The sequence below is a fragment of the Schistocerca piceifrons genome, chromosome 4 (genome assembly GCF_021461385.2).
Source record: "Schistocerca piceifrons isolate TAMUIC-IGC-003096 chromosome 4, iqSchPice1.1, whole genome shotgun sequence".
In the NCBI taxonomy this organism is placed as follows: domain Eukaryota; kingdom Metazoa; phylum Arthropoda; class Insecta; order Orthoptera; family Acrididae; genus Schistocerca; species Schistocerca piceifrons.
Genome location: NC_060141.1, coordinates 528631893 through 528658609, shown reverse-complemented (window position 1 = coordinate 528658609; position 26717 = coordinate 528631893). Strand labels below are relative to the sequence as shown.

Below are 26717 nucleotides of genomic sequence, written 5' to 3'. Positions count from 1 at the left end.
AGACCTCTTCCTTTGGATGGTTTCGTCAATTAGCAAAATTGGCGCATTTGGGGGTCTGAGAAGCCGCATTTCGCGATTGAGAAGTCTCTTCACCGTCAACGGCTAACTGTGTGGTGTGCAGTGTCCAGTCACGGAATAATCGGTGCGATGTTCTTTGACGCCACGGTGTCTACTGAACAGAACGTGAAGATTTTGGAAGATGATTTCATCCCAATTATCCAAAGTGACCCTGATTTCGACAAGATGTGGTTCATGCAAGGCGGAACTCGACTCCATCGAAGCTGAAGAGTGTTTGATGTCCTGGAGGAGCTTTCTGGGGATCGCATTCTGGCTCTTGGGTACCCAAAGACCACCGGCATTGGCCTTGATTGGCCACCATATTCTCCGGATCTGAACACATGCGACTCTTTTCTGTGGAGCTATATTAACGAAAAGATGCACAGCAATAAACCCAAAAGCACTGCTGAGGTGAAAACAGCCATTCAGGAGGTCATCGACAGCATCGATGTGCCGACACTTCAGCGGGCCATGCAGAATTTCTCTATTCGTCTGCGCCACGTCATTGCCAAGGACGGCAGGCATATCGATCACGTAATAACATAAATCCGAATATCTGTCGTGACGTTTACATGTTGAATAAATTGTGTGCAATCCAAAGATTGTAATTTATTTACGTTTTTTTCATATATTTCAATAATTGTCACCCTCTATGTAATATTAGTGGCGAGATTCCAAATATTTAGAAAACGTTTTCCTCAAAAATCGAATTTTTCACCTATATACCCTTACAGTTAAGCATAATAAGACACCTGGTTAACTAGCGAAAGCCCGAAACGCATAGTGCTATGCCCACAGAAGCAACAGAAAGATGTGAATTAATAATGTTTCCTGACTGGTAGCGGTCATGAACATAAAACTACATTTGGTGCGTGTTTTGTCCCTTTAAGGAGTGTTATAATTGCCACGATTTTTTTTCTTTTACTACTTTATCCATTAACTTTTATATAGCTTTCTACATTTGCAGCGTGTAGATAATCTGTTACACATGCTATCGTTTTTGGACCTCTATCGCTTTGGTTTCTATCTTTCATTTTGTAAATCAAAAGATTTAATGCGTCTGAGCTAGTCAGTCTCTTAGCTATATCTCGTTTTTGTTCTGAAAATGTTATATTCTGATATTCGTTTTACATGTTATGTGGAGTACTTTGTTTGAATGCCTTATGAACATTTGTCTTTGTTTGAATGCCTTATGAACATTTGTCTTTTACATACAACCGTAACACACTGTGTAGCTTTTGTTGCATTTTTAATCTTCAATGTTTTTGCTGGTTGCTTTTATTTGTTCACTGCACTACCATACATTTGGCAGTGGTTTGCAGTGTATATACTAGATGTAGATTAGGGTTATTACTGCTGTTATTATGGCTACAGTGAATCTACTTTAACTTTAATTTTTCAATGCTGTGTGTGACTATTTCTTGTTTCCTCTGCCATTATGACATGTCTTTCCTTAACAATTCAATTCAATATCATTATATATCCACTATGAACTTATTTATTATTTAATCAGTTCCAGAGTTTTTGTGTCTCATCTTTATATGCACCGCAGACCACTTATCTTGTAAACAAAATGGATACTGTGTAGTATACAAAAATGTATTAATACAGCTTAAAGTTTTTTTAAATGTGTAACATTGCCACATGTTTCGAGACATAAGCTGATCAGCATGCTGAAATGCCAATACAAAAACATTTTACATAGTAGTTACAGTTGTAGTTTTTTTCTTGGCACATGTTGTGGCCTTCCTGGACAGAAACAGAGGTACAACCACTATGAGAGAGTGTTTTTAGTTTGCTGGTCTGTTGATAATATTAAACGTAAATAATCACTCACTCTGTTAATGTGAAATAGCAGAGTTCTTGTGGTGATATCACTTTCACCAGCGGCCATGACTAATTGGACCTTCTTGTCCATAGTAAATAGTAAAAATCACTCACAACACGTTGTTTATTACAGTGAACATCAGTGTGCACTAGAAACATGGAGGTCAAAACAAAGCTTAATTGGACTTCACTATGTATGTGACCCTCGTGGTCATATACATAGTGGAGAAATGACTGTTAAGAATAAAATTCGATACGTTGCGTGATTTCAGAGTTGTTAATCATTGAAGTTAGCCAATTCAAGCGTTTGTGCACGCAACATGCGGTAATGTACAGACGTCCGTAAGTCAGTTAGTTACCACTTGTTGAAATGTTCATTACCAGTTAAAAATCTGCCTTTTTCGGAAGTGATAAATTTAAGGTACGTGGGCAGAAGTTACGTTTGTCTAGTTTGAAGAAACAAAATGAAGAATATGTTAGGTGAACACCTCTGACAGGCTGCTTGATATGAGCCCACCTTAAGCTAATTGGCTAACTTCAGTGCTAAATAACTCGGTAACGGCGCAAAGTATCGAATTTTTTATTGACATTTATTTCTGAGCACTATCTCCCCTGCAACAATCTTCAAGATTTTCAGACTGCTTCCGAATAATCCGTATGTCACTTAGTAATGCCTTTTCCGATACTTGGCGAAGCGTCTACAATATTATATACGAAATACAATGTAGAGAGAATAGAAACTGTTTCATATTGCTCTTGAGAATTTACGGTTGTACTAAAATGACAAAGATTTAGTTGTTGAACATACAGAGTCATGTATATTATTGATCATTACTGATTTTCTAATTCAACAGTATTGAATTTTTCCATTTCTGGCCATGGATGAATGTTGTCCACGAACTGGTTATGTATCTGAATTACTGGCTGATTCATATGACACATAATGTCAGAAAATCGCTCAGCCAAAACTTCCATTTTTTGTGGTATTTTTGAGATAATAAACATCTTTAATGTGACTGCGTTTGTAAAATCAAACTCTTGTAAGACAGCAGTAGCGGACCGACAAAATTTAGCTTGAATATGAATAAAATCCTGGTCAGTTGAACTTGATTTGTATAATTCGCCATTTGCCGAAGGTTCAAGTTACTGAAGTTCAGAGGAGTATCGCTCGACTTTCGACAAACATATAACTCGGCCACACAGCAACATTTATTAAAGAAAGTACGGTCATATGGGTTATGAAACACAATTTTGGATTAGATTGCGTTCTTGGTAGGCAGGACGCAGTATGTTACCATGGAGAGAATATCACAGACAGTTGTGTCTTCGAGAAGTATGTTGTGACACCTGCAGTCCATGTTATGTTTTAATGACCTGCCACACGACACTAACAGTGAGCTCAGACGTTTTGCACATTCTGGAGTTACCTATAATGAAGTGCTGTCTGAAAATAATGTGGAAAAGTATCTACTCAGATCGTGTTACGATATGGAAGTGGTGCAAAGCGTGGAAACCTGCTTTAATGTAGACAAAAGTAAAATTGTGCACTTCATAATAGGCAAAAATGGAGTGCAGTGTGACTACAATATCAACGAGTCTCAACTGCAATCAGTCAACCCATACAAATACCTTGGTGTGATAACTTGTGAGAAGATGAAGCGGAATGATCAAATAGACCAACCGTCGGAGGAAAAGCAGGTGGCTGATTTCGATACATTGGTAGTACACCGGGAAGATGTAGTCAGTCTGCAGAGGAGATTACTTAGAAACCGCATGACAGGATATTGCTCACATGTGCCGGACCCATACCTGATAAGACTAATGAGTGATACTGAACATAATTCAATAAAAGGGCGACACGAATGGGCACAGATGTCTTTGACTCACAGGAGACCGTACCGCAAATGTTGAAAAATTTGAATAGGTAGACGCTTGAAGATATACGCAAATTATCCAACGAAAGCCTACTTTCAAAGTTTCAGGAATCAATATTTGTAATTTAGAGGTATTCTTCAGCTCCCTACATACCGCTCGCGAAGTTAGTTAGTTGGTTAATTACTTACATGTTCTGTAGGTCATAGCTCCCACCCCCTACTATGATACGGAACGATTCAGTTTCAAAATCATAATAAATCTTCTCAAGATGAACCACAGCAATACGTTGGGCATTGATATAATTTGTTATGTGTTTTTATAAATGCATGCAGTGATGGAAATCATTCATCTCTCTCTCTCTCTCTCTCTCTCTCTCTCTCTCTCTGTCTCTCTCTCACACACACACACACACACACACACACACACACACAAAATAGTAGTACTATTATACATACAGAAATTTTTCTGTGCTTAGAAGTAACTGTCAAGCAGATATGATAATACTCTGCATTTGAAGTTAATTTTATTAGCCGTTAAATTCTACATATTGCTGGGTGAGTGGCTGGATACATCACATCTTTCTGCACCACATTTAGGTCAAGTGATGGATAGTGTAAGACTCTCCTCGTTCTAGTATTATATTTACTAATGCTACTGTTACTTTCAGACCATAATTAATCGTTGACAAGAAACTTAATAAAGGAGTAAATGGACTGTGAGGCTATTCTTTAGTATGAGGAACTGTTTAAAGAGCTGTCTACAAGAGATTCTAGAGTGGACAGCACACGTTAATTTTATCGCACGCTTCTGTGTAATAAATCCTATTTCCTCAATCACGACTTATCGGAGAACGTCATGCCGTAAGATATTAGTAACTAAAAAGTCTATGAAGTCTGATATTGTTCCTAACGCAAAAGTTTCATACTTAAAATATTCCAGAAGATCTGCACTGGGTGACTTCTAGTTCCAGTATTTGTCAATGTAGACAGCTAAAAATTTTGGGTGTTTTGTTTCATTTATTGATTTACTCACATACATTGTTTGTAATAAGGTGGCCGGCGATGTGGAGTACGGAATTGCATGTATTGCGTTTTATATACATTCAGTGATCGTCCATTTGCAGAGGACTATTTATTTATTTTCAAGAAACTATTGTTTAGAATTAGAAGTGTTGAAGTTACTCATCTGCTCTGATCATAATACTTATACGTCAGCAAAGAGAAGTATATATGGCGAAACATCACTTATGCAGGGTGTCTCAGAATTGTTGCGGCAAGTTAGAGTTGTTGTAGAGGGTGTCTTGAGGATCAGATTGAAGATAGAAACCGTGTCTGAGAACGTCATGCAATGATGCTGTAGAGCGTCGGAGTTACTGGCGCCGGGGCCTGCCACTAGGCCAACATTTTATAGGCGCCGGGGCCTGCCACTAGGCCAACATTTCAGCAGCAAAATGCTTTTCTATGCAATAGCTAGCTCCATATTCTCCAGTGGTGATAGTGGCAATCAGCGAATAAGAAACAGCAATGTGAGACGTTCCGCCAGTGGTTCGTCAGCGTCCCGAGTCACATCTGCTGCCAAAGAGGTGGCAGGCCCAGCACCTTTAACTTCGACACACTGTAGTTTCGTTGCATGTCGTTATCGGAAATGGGTTCCTATCAATAATTTGTTCCTCCAGACGCCCTCAATAACCGCTAGAAATCTGTCGCCATGTTTCTGAGCAGCCTGTCTGTAAGGAGAACAAGAGCAGACTGAGTATCGAACCTTTTGGTAGGCTTGTAGTAATTATACCATATTCTGAAGATGTTGTTTCATTGTGTACCCTCTCTGAGTTTCTTAATGCAGCACTCGTCTTACTTAGACGGAATGAAAACAAGTTACCAGCACCACCTTTGACATGATAATATTCAAGCCATCAGTAGGCGAACTCTGTGAATTGCACAAATGCTTTTGATAACTCACAGAAGGTACCAGTCGTCAATTTTTCGTCACTCGAGTTTTGTGTAATATGATTTGCGAACAGAAAAGTGGCGTGTAGGTACCGTGAAGAGAAGATTACACTAACTTGAGTACATGGAGAGGCATGTAAACAGTCGGTATTCGGACATTCCATACTGGACCAGGAAGGAAAAATAAGTTTTACAGAAATTCGAAATATGGAGAGTACTTCAATGCGAGATGCTTTTAATAATTCCCACAACGAAATTCTGTCTCGAATTCTGGCAGGAAACCGAAAGAGATTCTGGTCATACGTAAAGCACACCAGTGGCAAGACACAATCAATACCTTCAGTGCGCGATAACAACGGTGAAGTCACTGATGACAGTGCCACTAAAGCAGATTTATTAAAAACGGTTTTCCGAAACTCCTTCACAAAGAAGATGAAGTAAATATTCCTGAATTCCAATCAAGAACAACTGCCAAGATGAGAAACATAGAAGTAGATATCCTGGGTGCAACAAAGCAGCTAAAATCACTTAATAAAGGCGAGGCCAGCAGTGCAGATTGTATGCCAGTCAGGTCCCTCTGAGAGTATGCTGATAAAATAGCTCCATATTTAGCAGTTATATACAACCACTCGCTCACAGAAAGATACATACCTAAAGACTGGAAAATTGCTCAAGTCACACCAATACTCAAAAAGGGAAGTAGGAGTAATCCGCAGAATTACAGGGCTATATCACTAACGTCGATCTCCAGTAGTGTTTTAGAACATATACTGTATTCGAACATTATGAAGTACCTAGAAAAAAAAAAACGAATTTTTGACATGTAGTCAGCATGGATTTAGAAAATATCGTTCTTGTGAAACACAACTAGCTCTTTATACTCATGAAGTAATAAGTGCTATCGAAAGGGGGTGTCAAATTGATTCCATATTTTTAGATTTCCAGAAGGCTTTCGACACCGTTCCTCACAAGCGTCTTGTAATCAAACTGCGTGCTTACGGAGTCTCGCCTCAGTTGTGCGACTGGATTTGCGATTTCCTCTCAGAAAGGTCACAGTTCGTAGTAATAGACGGAAAGTCATCGAGTAAAACAGAAGTAATATCCGGCGTTCCCCAAGGAAGTGTTATAGGCCCTCTATTGTCCCTGATCTATATTAACGACATAGGAGACAATCTGGGTAGCCGTCTTAGATTGATTGCAGATGATGCTGTCATTTACCGTCTTGTAAAGTCATCAGGTGATCAAAACGACTTGCAAAATGATTTAGATAAGATATCAGTATGGTGCGAAAAGTGGCAATTGACCCTGAATAAAGAAAAGTGTGAAGTTATTCACAGGAGTACTAAAACAAATCAGTTAAATTTCAGTTACGCGATAAGTCACACAAATCTGAGGGCTGTAAATTCTAATAAATACCTAGGAATTACAAATAACATAAATTGGAACGATCACATAGATAATATTGTGGGTAGATCATACCAAAGCCTGCGATTCAGTGGCAGAACACTTAGAAGGTGCAACAGGTCTACCAAGGAGACTGCTTACACTACGCATGTCCGCCCTATTCTGGAGTACTGCTGTGCGGTGTGAGATCCGCGTCAGGTGGGACTGACGGATGATATTGAAAAAGTACAAAGAAGGGCTGCTCGTTTTGTATTATCGCCAAATAGGGGAGATAGTATCACAGACATGATACGTAAATTGGAGTGGCAATCATTAAAAGAAATGCGTCTTTCGTTGTCACGGGATCTTCTCATGAAATTTCATTCACCAGTTTTCTCCTCCGATCGCGAAAACATTCTGTTGGCACCCACCTACATAGGGAGAAATGATCATCAAGATAAAATAAGAGAAATCAGGGCTCGGACGAAAAAATTTAAGTGCTCGTTTTTCCCACGTGCCGTTCGAGAGTGGAACGGTAGAGAGACAGCATGAAGGTGGTTCATTGAACCCTCTGCCAGGCACTTTATTGTGAATAGCAGTGTAATCACGTAGATGTAGATTTAGAACTTATCAGGCGACCAACGCTATGTGCACATTGCCATGCATTTCAAAGTCATTTGCAGAATATAATAGGTATAGGTGTAAAGCAGGCAAGGCAGGTAGCACTCGCTAAAGACAGCTCGGTGGTTTGGCAGAGCGGCAGCGGGAGCGGCAGCGGCGGCGCGGGCGACCTGTACGCCTCGCCGCCCGGCGGGGGCGGTGGCGGGGGCGGCGAGGGCGGGCGCGCGGGCAGCAGCGGCCGCGAGACGGCGGCGGGAACGCCGCTCAGCGCGCACCACGAGCTGCAGCTGCTGCGCGAGCAGCTGGACCAGCAGGCGCACCAGACGCAGGCGGCGCTGGCGCAGGCGCAGCTGCTGCGCGACCAGCTCGCCGCCGAGACGGCCGCGCGACTCGAGGCCCAGGTGAGTCACCTAGACGCGGGCCTCGGCTGTTCGCTAGAGTTGGACTCCACCAAAACTGCTGTTCGGTAGTTTCGGTACACTACATAAATGACGTAGTAAATGGTAAGATTGCCGGTAGTACTGGTAGCTTTGGTAGGATAAAAAAAATAAATTGCACTGAATACATGGTGTGTCGCGGGGGGGATCACTCTGTTTTCAAAATAATTAAAAAGCCACGATCTCTTCAATATCGTTTACTAGATGACCGGTTTCAGCACTCTGAAGGTGCCATCATCGGATCTGTGAAGGTATAACATAACAGGTTTGAGGGAGGCCCATGGACGAAACGAGTGCCATGACGATGCCAGCGTACATGGAGTCACTGTGCATCATGGTCCGCATGTCATTTCCCCCCCCCCCCCCCCCCCCCCCCCGGTTCCTGTGCCCTTCCGTTTGCTTCTGACCTGGCATTCCTTAATTCCCTGTGCCTATGCAGGTTTTCGTAGTTGGTTCGTACCTTGCTCATAACGAAGGTATATATGGTGACAGACTTTATAGCAAGTTAATACGTTCTTTTTTAGCGTATACAATACCTAAGACTTAGGTGCCTAGACAGGTGAAGCCCAGCAAACAGGTTTTAATCGCTTGTCACATTGTACCTAACAAGAGAACCTCCCCATCGCAACCCTCTCAGATTTAGTTATAAGTTGGCACAGTGGATAGTGCTTGAAAAACTGAACACAGATCAATCGAGAAAACAGGAAGAAGTTGTGTGGAACTATGAAAAAACAAGCAAAATATACAAACTGTGTAGTCCATGCGCAAGATAGGCATCATCAAGGACAGTATGAGCTCAGCAGTGCCGTGGTCCCGCGGTTGGCGAGAGCAGCTGCGGAACGAGACGTCCTTGGTTCAAGTCTTCCCTCGAGTGAAAAATTTATTTTCTTTATTCTCGCAAAGTTATGATCTGTTCGTTCGTTCATTGACGTCTCTGTTCACTGTAATAAGTTTAGTGTCTGTGTTTTGCGACCGCACCGCAAAACCGTGCGATTAGTAGACGAAAGGACGTGCCTCTCCAATGGGAACCGAAAACATTTGATCACAAGGTGATAGGTCAACCGATTCCTCCACAGGAAAACACGTCTGATATATTCTATACGACACTGGTGACGGCATGTGCGTCACATGACAGGAATATGTTGTCGACCCACCTAACTTGTACACTTGGCGAATGGGTAAAAAGATTCTTCTACCTTGCCCTATTTAGGTTTTCTTGTGGATATGATAATCACTCCCAAAAAAGTGATGAAAACATAAGAGTTTGTGACATAAACTGAAAATAAAAAATTAATCTTTTCACTCGAGGGAAGTCTTGAATCAAGGACCTCTCGTTCCGCAACTGCTCACGCCAACCAAGGGACCACAGCACTGCTGAGCTCACGTTGTGCTTGCTGTTGCCTATCTTGCGCATGGACTACTCGGTTTGTATATTTTGCTTATTTTTTCATAGTTCCACACAACTTCTTCCTGTTTTCTCGATTGATCTGTGTTCAGCTTTTCATGGCCTATCCACTGTGCCAACTTATAACTAAATCTGAGGGGGCTGCGATGGGGAGGTTCCCTTGTAAGTAATGTTATGACCAGCTTTCTGTGTGCATATTCCTGACGTCCTTATGTGAATAAAGGTAAATTATAATACGTAGTTTAGTGAGGCGCTAATGGATAATGTCTGTGCCTCAGATGCTTTTACTTTGTAATTGACGTACTTTATAGTGATTGTAGTATGTGCAGGAAACGTATGTGCAGATGTGGGCTTTGCATAGGCATGTGACAAGCAGTTATAGTAAAGTTGTGTTTTGGTAGTAATGAGTGGCAATACTGTGGGACTGTGTGTGCGCTGCTTGGACAGCGCTATCTAGTGGCTGGTTGTGAACCGCTAGAATCACAGCTGGTAAGCCTGCGCGAAATAGGGCAGTGATTATGCCGACTGGTGTTGGGTGAGCACTGGTAGTTTCATCTGGTGTCTTCAGTTTTATACTTTATGGAAAGAACGACCACGAGAGCAGTTTTTTATTATTTTTATTGGTTGTGAAAATGATTTTTATCAAATGGTCTGCCTCTTGTGCTATGACGTCCATATGATTTTATAAATGTTAATCTACGTTTCAGGTAATGGTTCTGTAACAATTGTAGTGAATATAGTTACTCATGTAAGCCCTTTTGAAACCTGTTATGTTATACCTTCACAGATCCGAAGATGGCACCTTCAGAGTGCTGAAACCGGTCATCTAGTAAACGATAGTGAAGTGATCGTGGCTTTTCAATTATTTAGAAAAAAAAACAAACATAAATGAATGTGTGCGAGAGAAAACAGGACCGACCACTTCCTTTTGTTTTTTGTTTGTTTGTTTTGTAAATAATTAGAACAGCATATCATTCCGTGTTAGTCCGTTGTGTATTTTATATCCTTGCAGAATATACTGTGAACTGCATTTTATAAGTAATAAAAATCAGTTAATCGCGTAACTTCTTCGCTTTTATGTAATCAATGCAATTTACTTTTAACGCCACTACGGTTTACGTAAACAGATACATGCACATAATTATTGTTGTTAATTTCTACTCAACAGAATGTTTTTCATAACAACCAAAGGCAAGAGATTCCTGTTATTACTGACAAATGTAGAAGTTGTATGAATAGCAGAAACATGGTGTATACAGGGTGAACATTAGTCAAAAATCAGAAACGGCGGATTTATTATTGGAAGTGGAGGAAAACGGGTGTTCTGAACAGTGTCCGGAAATGCATCGTTGCCACGGTAGATGGCGCCGACGAATGACTGTTTCTCTGACCACGTGCCCTGTGTTCCTTGTATGTTGGAGGCTCTGTGATTGACGCTACGTAGTATTAGCAGCAGAATCGTTCTGTGTTCGTGTCGGGAACAGGACGAGATTGTGTTTATGTACGGCCTAGTAGATGGAAACGTTCGAGACGAAGCACGGCCACACCAAAACAAGTACCCTCACAGACACCAACCACATCACACAACATTTCAAGCCTTTTCGGGAATTTGTGTGATCATGGGTACTTTCACACAGACGAACGTCCAGAAAGGCGGCGGACTGCGCGTACACCAGATCTGGAAGAATGTGCTACCTATCGACCGTTTCCATCTCATTGGCCGTACATACACTACTGGCCAATAAAATTGCTACACCAAGAAGAAATGCAGATGAAAAACGGGTATTCATTGGACAAATATATTATACTAGAACTGACATTACATTTTCACGCAATTTGGGTGCATAGATCCTGAGAAATCAGTACCCAGAACAACCACCTCTGGCCGTAATAACGGCCTTGATACGCCTGGGCATTGAGTCAAACAGAGCTTGGATGGCGTGTACTTGTACAGCTGCCATTGCAGCTTCAACACGATACCACAGTTCATCAAGAGTAGTGACTGGCGTATTGTGACGAACCAATTTCTCGGCCACCATTGACCAGACGTTTTCAGTTGGTGAGAGATCTGGAGAATGTGCCGGCCAGGACAGCAGTCGAACATTTTCTGTATCCAGAAAGGCTCGTACAGGACCTAGAAGATACGGTCGTGCATTATCCTGCTGAAATGTAGGGTTTCGCAAGGATCGAATGAAGGGTGAGCCACGGGTTGTAACACACCTGAAATGTAACGTCCACTGTTCAAAGTGCCGTCAATGCGAACAAGAGGTGACCGCGACGTATTAACCAACGGCACCCCATACCATCACGCTGGCTGATACGCCAGTATGGCGATGACGAATACACGCTTCCAATGTGCGTTCTCCGTGATGTCGCCAAACACGGATGCGACCATTATGATGCTGTAAACAGAAACTGGATTCATCCGAAAAAATGACGTTTTGCCATTCGTGCACCCAGGTTCGTCGTTGAACACACCATCGCAGGCGCTCCTGTCTGTGATGCAGCGCGCCGGCCGCGGTGGTCTTGCGGTTCTAGGCGCTGCAGTCCGGAACCGTGGGACTGCTACGGTCGCAGGTTCGAATCCTGCCTCGGGCATGGATGTGTGTGATGTCCTTAGGTTAGTTAGGTTTAAGTAGCTCTAAGTTCTAGGGGACTGATGACCTAAGATGTTAAGTCCCATAGTGCTCAGAGCCATTTGAACCATTTGTGATGCAGCGTCAAGGGTAACCGCAGCCATGGTGTCCGAGCTGATAGTCCATGCTGCTGCAAACGTCGTCGAACTGTTCGTGCAAATGGTTGTTGTCTTACAAACGTCCCCGTCTGCTGACTCAGGGATCGAGGCGTGGCTGCACGATCCGTTACAGCCATGCGGATAAGATGCCTGTCATCTCGACTGCTAGTGATACGAGGCCGTTGGGATCCAGTACGGCGTTCCGTGTTACCCTCCTGAACCCACCGATTCCATATTCTGCTAACAGTTATTAGATCTCGACCAACGCGAGCAGCAATGTCCCGATACGATAAACCACAATCGCGATAGGCTGCAATCCGACCTTTATCAAAGTTGGAAACGGGATGGTACCCATTTCTCCTCCTTACACGAGGCATCACAACAACGTTTCACCAGGCAACGCCTGCCAACTCTGTTTGTGTATGATTAATCGGTTGCCAACTTTCCACATGTCAGCACGTTGTACGTGTGGCCACCGGCGCCAACCTTGTGTGAATGCTCTGAAAAGCTAATCATTTGCATATCACAGCATCTTCTTCCTGTCGGTTAAATTTCGCGTCTGTAGCAGATCTTCGTGGTGTAGCAATTTTAATGGCCAGTAGTGTAAATACCATTTCGGCTTCTACCCGACATGAATACCACTCCAGTCTGTTGCTTACAGTACGCTACGTCAATCAGGCAGCCTGTGACACACAAGGAACACTCGTGGTCAGGGGAACCTGCATCTGTCAGCGCCATCTACCGTCGCAATGATACATTTTCGGACACATATTCATAGGACCTTTCTTCCTCCATTTCCAGTTAGGAATCTGTCCCTGCATTTTTTTGGTTTAGTAATGTTCACTCTGTATAAGTTCGACGAAGTACTGATGGGGTGTTTTGCGATTTCTTTTTGTTTTACCTTTTTGTTGAGGAAATAGCGTCTGCCAGCACTGTATGATAAATCTGTATTGTTCCCTTTATTTTTACTACATCATCCCTCCGTTTCACCACAATAATCAACAATTTTCAAATAAAACCTGAATTAAAAGTTGACACTTCAGTTTTGCTATAAATACTGTTTATTCTTAAGTCACAGACAGAAGGATATCTATGTAGGACAATGTTCCGAAGGCTACCTCTGGCCCTGAATGTTTCCTCAGTCAGTTCCTAGACGGTTCACCGCTTCCGGTTTTCAGGGGAATCTAGTAAGACACTGGCAGCATATGTAAAGGAGCGATCACAATCATGTAACGCCGATAGGTATGCAGCACACTAACGTACAAGTGCAAACTTGAATGACCAAAGATACTAGGAAAATTACCGTAGTCAACGATTATTTATGCTACTCAACGGTAGCCTGCGGTAGTTTTACAACTCTGCTGTTGGCTATTGCGTTACATTTGAGGCGTGTAAGCTAACCCTATCTAACGCGATCCTCCTCATTTTAACGCCTGAAACTAATACACAAGATGATGGAGACTCATATTTCTAATAAAACGGTTTACGAACCCGGAGGTCAGACAAACGGCAATGTAACTGGGACTCTAGAAGCACGGCAAGCCACATTTCGAAGCATCAGAAAAAGGCTAGGAAAAGGTGTCTACTCGATGTGTGATGCAACTATTAACAGGTCATGGCCCAAATGCGCAACATCCACATCAAAAGGGAATCAGGAGTACATCAATGTGCACATGCGGACAAGAAGGCTCCAATGATCATTGCGTTTAAAGTCGCTACCGTTTCCTGATAGAGAAAGAATGCAGGCAATTAGATCGTAATTTTCATACAATTGTCACAGATCAGAATTTCTGGACTACAGTCAAGTTCATCAAAAAAACTATGACATTAACGTCAAGTGAGCTCTCTGAATATCAAACTAAAGTCAGTACACTAAAAGACCAAAGTAGAAGAATGAGAAATGTTATTGTAATAATGAATGCTATAAAGAAAAGTACGTAGCTTCTGGAATACTTAACTTTAATCCATCCTTTTGGTACATCTGGAGATTGTGGCGATACAAGTGAGACTCTTTAGATACATGCAATGTTACTAATGGCGCCTTGCTAGGTAGTAGCCATTGACTTAGCTGAAGGCTATTCTAACTATCTGCTCGGCAAAGGAGCGAGGCTTCGTCACTGTAGTCGCTAGCAAAGTCGTCCGTACAACTGGGGCGAGTGCTAGTCCGTATCTCGAGACCTGCCTTGTGATGGCGCTCGGTCTGCGATCCCTGACAGTGGCGACACGCGGGTCCGACATGTACTAATGGACCGCGGCCGATTTAAAGCTACCACCTAGCAAGTGTGGTGTCTGGCGGTGACACCACAGTTATCAGAGGAGAATGCTACAGTTAAGGAAAACTGTTAAAAGAATGCATGGACATGAATACACTCGAAGACTGCCGAGACACCCACGTATCAGTAGAAGAAATTTAGAAAAATGTAGCAAAAATGGGCCTATATGTGTGTATGGTTAATCTGAGGCCGCCAGTAACAGCTATTTCATATTGTTGTTTATTTTTTATTATATTTGTTCTGTTTTGTTTCTTCATAATATATCTACAATAGTTATTATTAACATACCTTTCCCATATATACACTGAGGTGACAGGAGTCATGGAATAGCGAAATGCACACATACAGATAGCGGTGGCATTAGGTACTCTAGGTATAAAAGAGCAGTGCATTGGCAGGAATATCCTTTATACTCTCACAAGGGAAACTCTCTATCGCAGCCTGAAGTGTACTGAACTACGAAAAGAAGCAAAATAGAAACAGTTAATGGTCCAAGCTAAAGATGTGGAACGTCGAGAGAATTGAAATCATTATGCGGTCAGGGTTGTGTGGTGACGGTGTTGGACTGCAAACGGCAAGACCGTGTTCAGATCCCCCTCGTGCCACGCTTTTTTCTTCACAAAATTGTGAACTTCTCTTCTGGTCACTGACGTGCCTGTTCTCCTTCTGTAGTTACAGAATGTGAGTCAAGTAGTAAGCACATATTACCGTTGCAATTAAATGTGATGAATAGTGAGAGCAGGCGAGATGCCGCATAGGCGGTACACAGAAACGAAGACAACAAATAAACGGGTGTGAACTATGTTAGAACAAAGAAATTCAAGAGTCAAAACTTCCAAAATGGAACGCTAGAATCATAACATGTGGTGCTTGCATAGAGAAAATAGGAGGTACATACATGTGGAGGTCCCTTCCATACACCTCACTGTTGCAAATGGACGTTACACCAAGACACAGACACAAATCTGAATTCCGCGAACAGACACGCTAATGACAGCACGAACATTTCATAATTTTGTTAAAAAAATAACGTGGGTCACGAGGGAAATTTTAACACGGATCTCCCACTTCGCAGTCCAACACCATGACCACGTAATCACAACGCAGTAGCTATTCAAAACCGCTCGGTGTTGCACATCTTGAGCTTGCAACGTTCCCTTTCGACTTTGCTTCTTTTTTCAGAGTTCAGTACACCTTCTTCCTGTTTTCATGCTGGATCCGTGTTCAGTTTTTGATGGACTGTCCCTAGGTCGTCTAACCGCTAAATCTGAAGTGAGTACAATGGTGAGTTTCCCTTGTCAGGTGATTCAAGTGAAAAGATTTCCGACGTAATTACGGCCGCACGACGGCAATTAACAGACTCTGAACGAGAAATGGTAATTGGAGTTACACGTATCGGACATTTCATTTCGGAAATTGTTTAGAAATTCGATATCCAGATATCCCTAGTGTCAAGAGCGTGCCGAGAATTCCACATTTCAGCCATTACCTCTCACCCACAAACAATGCAGTGACCGACGGCCTTCACTTAACGGCCGAGAGCAACGGCGTTTGCATAGACTTGTCAGTGTTAACAGACAAACAACACTGCGTGACATAACCGCAGAAATCAATGTGAGACGTACGACGAACGTATCTGTTAGGCCAGGGTAGCGAAATTTGACGTTAATGGACTGTGGCAGCAGACGACCGAAGCGAGTGCATTTGCTAACAGCACGACATCGACTACAGTACCTCTCCTGCGCTTGTGATCATATTGGTTGTACCCTAGACGAGTCGAGAACCGTGACCTTGTCAGATAACTGCCGATTTCAGTTGGTAAGAGCTGATGGTAGCGTTCGAATGCGATGCAGACCTCGCAAAACTGTGGACCCAAGTTGTCAACAAGACACTGTGCAAGCTGGTGGTGTCTCCATAACAGTGTGGGCTGTGTTTAAATGGAATGGACTGGGTCTTCTGGTTCAACTGAACGGATCATTGACGGGAAATTGTTACGTTGGACTACTTTGAGACCATTTGCCGCCAAACAAAGATGCAATTTTTATGGATGACTATACACCATCTCATGGGGTGGCAATTATTCGCAATTTGTTTGGAGAACATTTTGGACAGTTCAAGCGATTGATTCGACCACCCAGATCGCCCGACAGGAGTGTCATCGATCTTTTATGCGACGTAATCGAGAGTTCCGTTCGTGCTCTAAATACTGCGTCGACAGCACTTTCGCAATCATGGACAGCTATAGAGACAGCACGGCTCCATATTTATGCAGGGGACTTCAGACGACTTGTTGAGTACATGCCACGTGGAGCTGCTGCACTACGCGAGGCAACAGGAGGTAGGACACGATACTGGGACGCATCTCATAACTTCTGTCACCTCATTCTATATAAGCATTGTATTTTTATTGTGATTACTGAATACGTACCACCTGCTTAGATTTTCTAGATAACAGGTTCCCAATTTGTGGCAGTAGATTAAATCAAACTGAATTGATTGGGTACCACTATTAATGTTCACTGAAATTCTATCCCTGTGGTTGTTCAATATCGTGTCCGTAATGAAACTTTGTTTCTTGCAGAAAAATTAAGACTGTGGATCTCTAATGGATAAGGCAACTAAATATACACTACTGGCCAATAAAATTGCTACACCAAATAGATGACATGCTACAGACGCGAAATTTAACCCACAGGAAGAAGATGCTGTGATATGCAAATGATTAGCTTTTCAGAGCATTCACACAACGATGGTGCCGGCGGCGACACCTACAACGTGCTGACATGAGGAAAGTTTCCAACCAATTTCTCATACACAACAGCAGTTGACCGGCGTTGCCTGGTGAAACGTTGCTGTGATGCCTCGAATAAGGAGGAGAAATGCGTACCATCACTTTTCCGACTTTGATAAAGGTCGGATTGTAGCCTATCGCGAATTCGGTTTATCGTACCTCGACATTGCTGCCCGCGTTGGTCGAGATCCAATGACTGTTAGCAGAATATGGAATCGGTGGATTCAGGAGGGTAATACGGAACGTCGTGCTGGATCCCAACGACCTCGTATCACTAGCAGTCGAGATGACAGGCATCTCATCCGCATGGCTGTACGGATCGTGCAACCACGTCTTGATCCCTGAGTCAACAGATGGAGACGTTTGCAAGACAACAACCATCTGCACGAACAGTTCGACGACGGTTGCAGCAGCATGCACCATCAGCTCGGAGACCATGGCTGCGGTTGCCCTTGACGCTGCTCACAGACAGGAGCGCCTGCGATGGTCTACTCAACGACGAACCTGGGTGCACGAATGGCAAAACGTCATTTTTTCGGATGAATCGAGGTTCTATTTACAGAATCATGATCGTCGCATCCGTGTTTGGCAACATCGCGCTGAACGCACATTGGAAGCGTGTATTCGTCATCACCATACTGGCGTATCACCGGCGTTATGGTATGGGGTGCCATTGGTTACACGTCTCGGTCACCTCTTGTTCGCATTGAAGGCACTTTAAACAGTGGACGTTACATTTCAGATGTGTTACAACCAGTGGCTCGCCCTTCATTCAATCCATGCGATACCCTACATTTCAGCAGGATAATGCACGACCGCATGTAGCAGGTCCGGTACCGGCCTTTCTGGATACAGAAAATGTTCGACTGGTGCCCTGGCCAGCACATTCTCCAGATCTCTCACCAATTGAAAACGTCTGGTCAATGGTGACCGAGCAACTGGCTCGTCACAATACGCCAGTGACTACTCTTGATGAACTGTGGTATCGTGTTGAAGCTGCATGGGCAACTGTACCTATACAAGCCATCCATGCTCTGTTTGACTCAACGCCCAGGCGTATCATGGCCTTTATTAGGGCCAGGGGTGGTTGTTCTGGGTACTGATTTCTCATTATCTATGCCCCCAAAGTGCGTGAAAATGTAATCACATGTCAGTTCTGGTATAATATATTTGTCTAGTGAATACCCGTTTTTCATCTGCATTTCTTCTTGGTGTAGCAATTTTAATTGCCAGTAGTGTATCTTCTGTGAGGACACATGGTTATTCAAGGTACATTATTTAGGACTTGAGGACAGTAAGGTCCAGCAATATTACAATTAAACACATTACTGATAGAAAAATCCGTTATTAAATTAATAAAGATACATCCTTTAAATTAATTTGACAATAAGAAGAAATAAGACACTGAAAATAGTAGAAAGCGCTAAAGCAATATACATAAAGTGATGAGGCAAACCATTATGACTGCTACCCAGAAGGAGTGTCACCTGGTGGTGCTGCGCACACCTGATGCGGTAAGGAAAGAATATAAGTGGCGAAGAAAGGAATGGGTATCATTCTAGTAACGGTACGGGTAGGAAATGGGAAAGTTCACTGACATTAGGGACTTTGACAAATGGCACATTCTTATGGCCTGATGCCAGTGCCTGGGACCAAGTATGTTTGGATCGGCGAAGCTTGCCGGCTGATCTCGTACTACTGTGGTGAACATGTATGGAAAGTGATTAAACGACTGTGAAATCACGAGTAGACGACAAGATGTTGGACGTCCACGCCTCCTCACAGAACGTGGAGATCGGAGCATCAGACCACTACTAAGTGTTACCGTGCTGAACCAACGATATCGTCATTTACAATTACAGTGGTCAGAGAATCATCAAGGTTGGACCGCTAACGAATGGAAACGTCTCGCCTGGTAGCATGAATCTCGTTTCTTGTTACTCCATGAAGTTGGTCGTGTCTGAGTCACCCGTCATGCTGGCGAACGGCTGCTAGAAACATGCACTGTGCCACAGACGCCGGACGCATGGGGCCAGTCTTCTACCATAGGGGACCTTAACCTGGGTTTCATCGGACATGTGGTTAGTAATTGAACACAAAATAACAACTATGATCTCCATGAACATTCATGCTTGATGTGTACTCAGATGGCGATGGGATCTTTCAGCAGGACGACAGTCCCTGTCAGAAGGTCAGACTCATGCTACAGTAGTTTGAGGAGCATGCTACTAAATTCACTTTGCTGTCTTGGCTACCTAATGCGCCTGATTTCAAATCGATGGAACACAGCTTGACCGCTATCCGGCGCTAGCTTCATGCCTGAAAGCCATTGGCTTGTAATTTAAGGGATTGCGTGACTTGTGCGTAGACATCGTACGACTCATAAGTGTTGTAACTTATCAAGAACTTGTTGAATTCACCACACGCAGAATGGCTGCCGTCTTGCTTTCCATATAATGACTAACACGGAATTAAGCAGGTGCTCATAAGGTTTTGGCTTATGTGTACACTCTTGCAACTTACACACTAAATTCCAAGACATTAGGATTTGCTTAGGGTCTCCGGAATCTCATGAGAGATCTATAACGCGATCCACGGGAGAGAAATGCGTGGCGCCAGGCGGTTACCTGATTTTTCACCTGCAGCAAGTCTGGCTGCAACACGTGTCGCTCCATTCAGACAGCATCTCGCCCTTTTCGGTGCCCTCTAACTGGCATCACGTTTCACGTGCTTTTTGTAAAGATCATAAATGAGAGTACTGAGGGCCGAAATCCACCGCTTAATAAAGACAGGGATGCTTTACGACGCGATGGAGGCCACAAAAAAACTTTATGCCAGGAAACTCAATGGACCTACAGGATCTAGAGTTACCCAAACGTCTCTGAGTAACGTAACCACCGTGGAAAAACGAGCAATAAGGCCTCAGTACGGAGTTTATGACCCATCTGTTGTCTAAATGAGTTACTCACGTAATTAGTAAGCGGTAGGAGTTTCGGGAAGACTTGAAGCCATCCTGAAGTTCTTAGAAGTGTTATGCCATTAGATACACTCAAAAATATGCAAGCAACAAAATGCATTGTAATTCTTCATGCTTTCCCGGCGATCTGTTGACATCTTGGATATTCGGGAATCCAGCCGGATGTTCGCGTCGTTCTCGCACGATATTTCAACAGCACCTGAAGAAGACAGCTAGGCACGCTGTTGAAATATCTTGCGAGAACGACGCGAACACGGCTGGATTCCCGAATATCCAAGATGTCAGCAAAATGCATTGTTAGACATTATACTACTCTCCATTACACATGTCGTGTTGTAACAATCGTAAATACCTGCAGTGCTTAATGGTCTCACAGGGCTCTAAATAAAACACAAAAATGCATATCTGCTGCTTGAATATTTTGGATGGTGCTTTATGGCATAATACTTTTAAGAACTTGATAATAGTCCGATATCCCCCTGAATCATAAATTAAGTAAATGGGACTTTTGGACAACTAACGCTCCATAATCTCCGTACAATGATGCAATTATACTATGGCTTCACAACAGATAATAATAAGGGGCGTTTACAATGGAATAATCACAGTAACGTGAGACCGTCATATCTCTTAAGGTACAGCTTAATAAACGGTGAGGGCTATCCTTGTGAAACTGGATACCCAGATACTGCATTATCAAAAAAATCCTTACAAAAATGCTAAATATTACCGAATTTTCCAGTATTTCTGTACATAAGATGTTTATGTCACAACTCATTAAATATATCCCAACCTTTGGCCTGAGAATAAGTTGTATCTTCACGGTGATCACACCCGTTTGCAAATGACTTTACTACTTTGTGCAGACGAGGGCAGCGTGTGAGAGTCTGGGCACCGACAATCTACAGATGACTGCAGCCACAGACTGTGGGCATTGCTTTATTGTTTATAGTTTTTAGTTCACGCTGCCAGCATAGTTACTGCACTGACGTGACTTATGCGCCAGGATTAGAATAATTCTGTTAACTGTTTGATCGAATGGCGTATAAAGGATACTGTTGTGGTTATAGTATCAGCTTTTCCGTCCTGTAGAATTCCATAAGTATAATTTTTCCCACTATTTCTTTTGAAATTTTCCTCAGCGTCAAGGAACCAGTTGATCTGCCAGGGTTCTACAACTCTCGCCGTGCTGTATACATAATTTGAATGCCTTCTGCTTTTAGAGAGATACTTTTAATAACGATGCTCCTCTCACGCTCCAATCGTCAACGAGGGTGTTAAGAAAATACAAAACATTTCATTAAAGTTATTACCGCAGGATATCATCCTTTTATATCTGTACGATTGCTGGCGGGAAATATCGTTCCCCGTTGTTTATTAAGTGTTTTATAGACAGTTGCCTGTAACAGCGCGAGAAACATAGTAAACGACATCCCAGTATTCGGCAGTTCTGTGGGCTCTCGGTGAGAGGCTCCAGCTGTAAGACATGGAAGACATGGACACTGCCTGTGTTCTGAAAATTATTCCAGGTCCGTTCTGCATCTCTGTGGCTCATTGTCATTCGCCTCGCATCTACTCCTCTTTACTGTACTTTTTGACCTAAAATAACAATATGTGTGCGATCAGACGTCGACATCTGTAGTCTTCGTATCGCAGAAAGTTCATACCTTGTTTACTAAAGCCTTATACTGTTTTCTGAACGAATGCACACATGTAAATACCACCGAAATTTAATGGGTTGAGTGTGCTGGCGATAGACAGTTCAAAGGGTGAGATGTGTCTAATCGTGGCTACGTAGGTCACGAAGGAATGGGTTTATGACAAACAAAGTGATGTAAAGCTTTCGTTGACGTAATACTAAGCTTTCTCTGATGTGACGGGCTTTAGAAGCCGTAAACGGATAGTGCGGTTTCTTTCGCTCCTTTCTCACGTGCATTATCTTACTTTCTTTGGGGGGGGGGGGGGGGGCTTTGTTCCACAGAACTGACTGGTATGATGGGGCCCGCCACGATCTCCTCTGCAGTGACAACCTCTTCACCTTAGCACTTAACACCCGACGTGCACAGTTATCTGTTGGAGATAGTACAATCTCTGTATTCCTCTAGCATTTTTACCCTGTACATCTCTAGTAACACGGATGTTGTTCCTTGATGTCTTTAACAAATATCCTATCAGTCCTCCTTCTTGTCAACGTTTTCCAGGCTTTTCCCTCCTCGCCATTTCTTTGGAGAACTTCTGATTACATCTCAAAAGCTTCTATTTTCTTCTTTTCTGGTTTACTCACAGTTCGTGACCCACTTCCACACAATGTTGCTCTAGAAACGAAAAATCTCAGAAATTTCTTCTTCAAAATAAGCCCAAAATTTGATATTACTCGACTTCATCTGGCAAGGAATGCCCTCCTTGTCCGTGTTAGTTTAACATTTATGTCCATCATACGTTATTTTTGATTCCAAGGCAGCAGAATTCCTTCGCTCCGTGTTCTCCAAAATTGATAGTGAAATTTTCACTAATGTCGTTTCTTCCACTTCTCATTACTTTCGTCTTTCCTCGCTATACCCTCGATCAGTACACTGATAAGCCAAAACATCATGACCGCTGCCCACCGCGACAATGGATGCCGCCTTGTGCCGTTGCGGGCACGTGGCGCGGTAACAAGAGTACGTAAGCGGAACTGATACGACGGATCACCCTAGCAAAGATATGGGCCGCAAATGGAGAAACCTATTCAGATAAGCGACTTTGACAAAGGGCAGATTATTATTACGCACAGCCTGTTAACATCTCGAAAACGGCGAGGCAGGTCGAATGTTCACGTGCTACTGTCGTGAGCATCTAAGGGAAGAGGCAGAAGGCGAGTGAAACTACTACTAGACGGTAAATAGTTGGATATCCACGTCTCGGAGGCTTGGCCACTCTGTGAAGTAGGGCAGATGTGGATATGTGACGTCTCTGCCGAAAGAGCAAAATGCTGGTGCATGCACAAATGTTCCGGAGCACACCTTTCATCATACAGTGTTAACTTGAGCTCCGCAGCGGACTACCCTCGCGTGTTCACATGTGGACCCAACGACATCGTCAATCGCTATTGCAGTGGGCGTGAGGCTATCGAGATTCGACCGTCGATCAATGGAAACATGTCGGTTGTCCGGGTGAATCAAATTTTTCTACACTGGGCCGATAGTTGTATCCACAAGCGCCGTCATCGAAGTGAACGGCGGCTCGAAAGTTGCAGACACAGGCTGGTGGCAGCAGTAGTATGCTATGGGAGACATTCTCCTGCGGTTGCGTGGACCTGTGGTAGTAATCGAAGACACAGCGACAGCTGCGAACCACCTGCATCCCTTCGTGCTTGACGTCTTTCCCCCTTTCAGCAGTATAATTGTTCATGTCTCGGAGCACTGTCCATGTTTCAGTAGCGTTACAGTGATCTCAGCTTATTTCTCGGTGACGAGATTCGCCTGATGTTTATTCTATAGGATCCATCTAGGTCGCTATAGGGCACCATCACTGCATCCAAAAATCAGCGGCCCGGTATTTACACGAATTATATGAACTGTGCGTAGACATTTTATGCCACATGCCTCCATACAACAAATTATCGGATCCCTGATATGCAAAGTCAGTTATGTATTTCCTTCCCAAGACGAACAAACAAGCTATTAAGCAGGGGGATCATAATGTTTTGGCTCACCACTGTATAACGTGTGGTGTCACCGCCAGACACCACACTTGCTAGGTGGTAGCCTTTAAATCGGCCGCGGTCCGTTAGTATACGTCGGACCCGCGTGTCACCACTGTCAATGATTGCAGACCGAGCGCCACCACACGGCAGGTCTAGAGAGACTTACTAGCACTCGCCCCAGTTGTACAGCCGACGTTAATAGCAATGGTTCACTGACAAATACGCTCTCATTTGCCGAGACGATAGTTAGCATAGCCTTCAGCTACGTCATTTGCTACGACCTAGCAAGGCGCCATTCAATTGATATTTATTATGTGATGCCTGTACCGTCAGACCGATGTACACCAATTATGGATTAAAGTTAAGTATTACATCAACTACGTACTTTATTTGCTACTATTAATTCCCTTAACTGTTCCAGACCTCACGCCAGACTGCGTGAGCTTAAGCGCGTGCCTTTCGGCTTCCTCTCATAGTGACTTGGCTGTCTTGCCAAGTCACAACATAACGTACTCAGAAAACTGTTCATTTCATTCAGTATATGCTGTACGTTTTCTAGGGTTTCAGCGAGGATAGCGAATGTCAACAGCGAGTCTTACTGATAGGCTTTTACTTTCAATTTTAATCGTACATTTGTCCACAATGAAGGAAAGCTGTCATTCCTCACATTTTGCCTGGCTGCTGTTTGTTCCTCATCTGTATTAGCTGATGTAATTACTGGAGCGTAACGAAATCTAATACTTGTTTTGTTAATAGGAGTTGTCACTATTATAATTGCAGTTCCATTATGTGGAGAATGTTGTGGACCCTCTTCCCCTCCAAATTGAAGGACTACACGGCATTAGCGTGATGCTATTGGGAGTAGCTTAATTACCCTAGTAATTACGGCACAGATGAATGTGATGCATTAACGCGCATACGCTGGTCCTCAGGCGAGAACGCATCAGTTGCTGGTGCACAACAAGGAGCTGCTGGACCACATTGCGGCGCTGGTGGCGGCCCTGCAGGACCAGGAGCGGCTGCACCACCACCAGCAGCAACAGCAGCACCAACAGCAGCAGCAGTTCCAGCAGCAGCAGCAGCAGCCGCAGCAGCTGCAGCCTCCGCACGTCGCAATGATGCCACAGGTAAACCACCTACTGCTGCGTTGCTGCATGCTCAGTTCACGCTTGTTTGCACAACTTACGGCCTGAGTTGTTGTTGTAGCATTTGATAAGCTAACTGGCCAATACGCTGCAATGCTATCCAATCCAAGCCTTTGGTGGCGAATAGTACAGCCTCCTCAAATGGTCCGAAAAATGAGAGAACAACACAGACGCGTGATTAATGCCCCACTAGGCGAACCTGATACGAACAATCACTAAACGCTTTCAAATGTAGAAATTACCGAAAGTCGTATTGAACTGCCGACAGCAGCTATCATGCATTATTTAATTCTGCTATAATTTCAGTGGATACAGAAATACCTGAATTTTTCTTTTTTTTTCGCCTCAGCTTTTGCGTATGGTTCGCGACAGTGCGACTCGTTTTCGAAGATATAGTTTGCTTTAATACGACTGTGCTCTAAATAACAATTGCACCTGTGTGTAGGCTACATTGATTCTTCTGCGTTCTTTAGTGTGGTGTCCTTTTTTCATGTTCGTTAAGCACACAAGGGAAAAACCGATTCCTTTTCATTTGCTGTATGTATCCAACAAACATTCTTTTTATGCCTAGATAATACATTTTGCTAATTTTTCAGAGATGACCTTTGTGCCTCATGAGCGATTCGTAAATATCCGAAGAGAAAAAAATTGATTCATTTTCGTAAATGTGTTATCATTGCGTGGAAACGATCTCAATACAATATAATTTGTTTGTATCACTACAAAAGATATTAGACTGAATGTTTGACTGTGAGGGCTATTCGGAAAGTAGGGTCCGATCAGGCACGAAATGGAAACCACAGTGAAAATCCAATGAAACTTAGTACAGATGTGTTGGATGGTGTCTCTAGAATGCCTGTCGATCGCGTAACGTCCCTTTTTTCAGTTCTGAGCGCAAACTGAGCACGTAAAGATACCTAGAAATTAGTGTCCCGCAGCACATATTAGGGCCTGGTGAGAGGCTTCGCCTGATATCATGCAGCCCACATAACATAAATACCAGAGTTTCCGTGACTATTCTCGGACGCACCCTGCAGGGGCAATGAAGATTCTTCTGCAGCATTTTCGATGGGAAGTGTTTGATCACCCACCATAGAGCCTGTAATTGGTTCCCCCTGCGTTTCACCTGTGCTCACATGAACCGCTACTATGGATACAACATTTTGGCACAGACATCGAACTGTAGACCAACGTAGAGAATTGGCGGAAATCACAGGCGGCTGCCTTCTATGACGAGAGTATTGGAAAGTTGCTACAACGCTATAATAAATGACTAAGTCGGAGCGGCGATTATGTAGAGAAGTAGCTGGAAGTTCTAGTTAACTTTTGCAAATAAAATATATTTGATTTTCACAGTGGTTTCAGTTTCGGCACCGATCGAATCTTACTTTCTGAATAGCCCTCGTATTATATACGAGGCAATCAAAAAGTTTCCATTCTAAGGCTATACAGTCCAAAATCTGTTTGCCAATCAGGAAAAATCGCAGTGAGCATCGAGAAAGTCATCACACCGACGCACCAGGTTGAAGATAACCGTTTGGTAAAACACTGTATCCTGGCG

The 26717-nt window shown here is 43.3% G+C and overlaps 1 protein-coding gene across 1 annotated transcript in view; it reads left to right on the top strand.

The window, feature by feature from the left end:
- LOC124795983 (carboxyl-terminal PDZ ligand of neuronal nitric oxide synthase protein) overlaps nt 1-26717 on the top strand; it is a 975569-nt gene that overhangs the window by 921078 nt on the left and 27774 nt on the right. The window contains exons 8-10 of the mRNA XM_047260064.1: nt 7844-7894; nt 7997-8110; nt 24944-25138. Of these exons, the coding sequence (XP_047116020.1) occupies nt 7844-7894; nt 7997-8110; nt 24944-25138 (360 nt within the window). The remainder of the gene's footprint in view (nt 1-7843; nt 7895-7996; nt 8111-24943; nt 25139-26717) is intronic.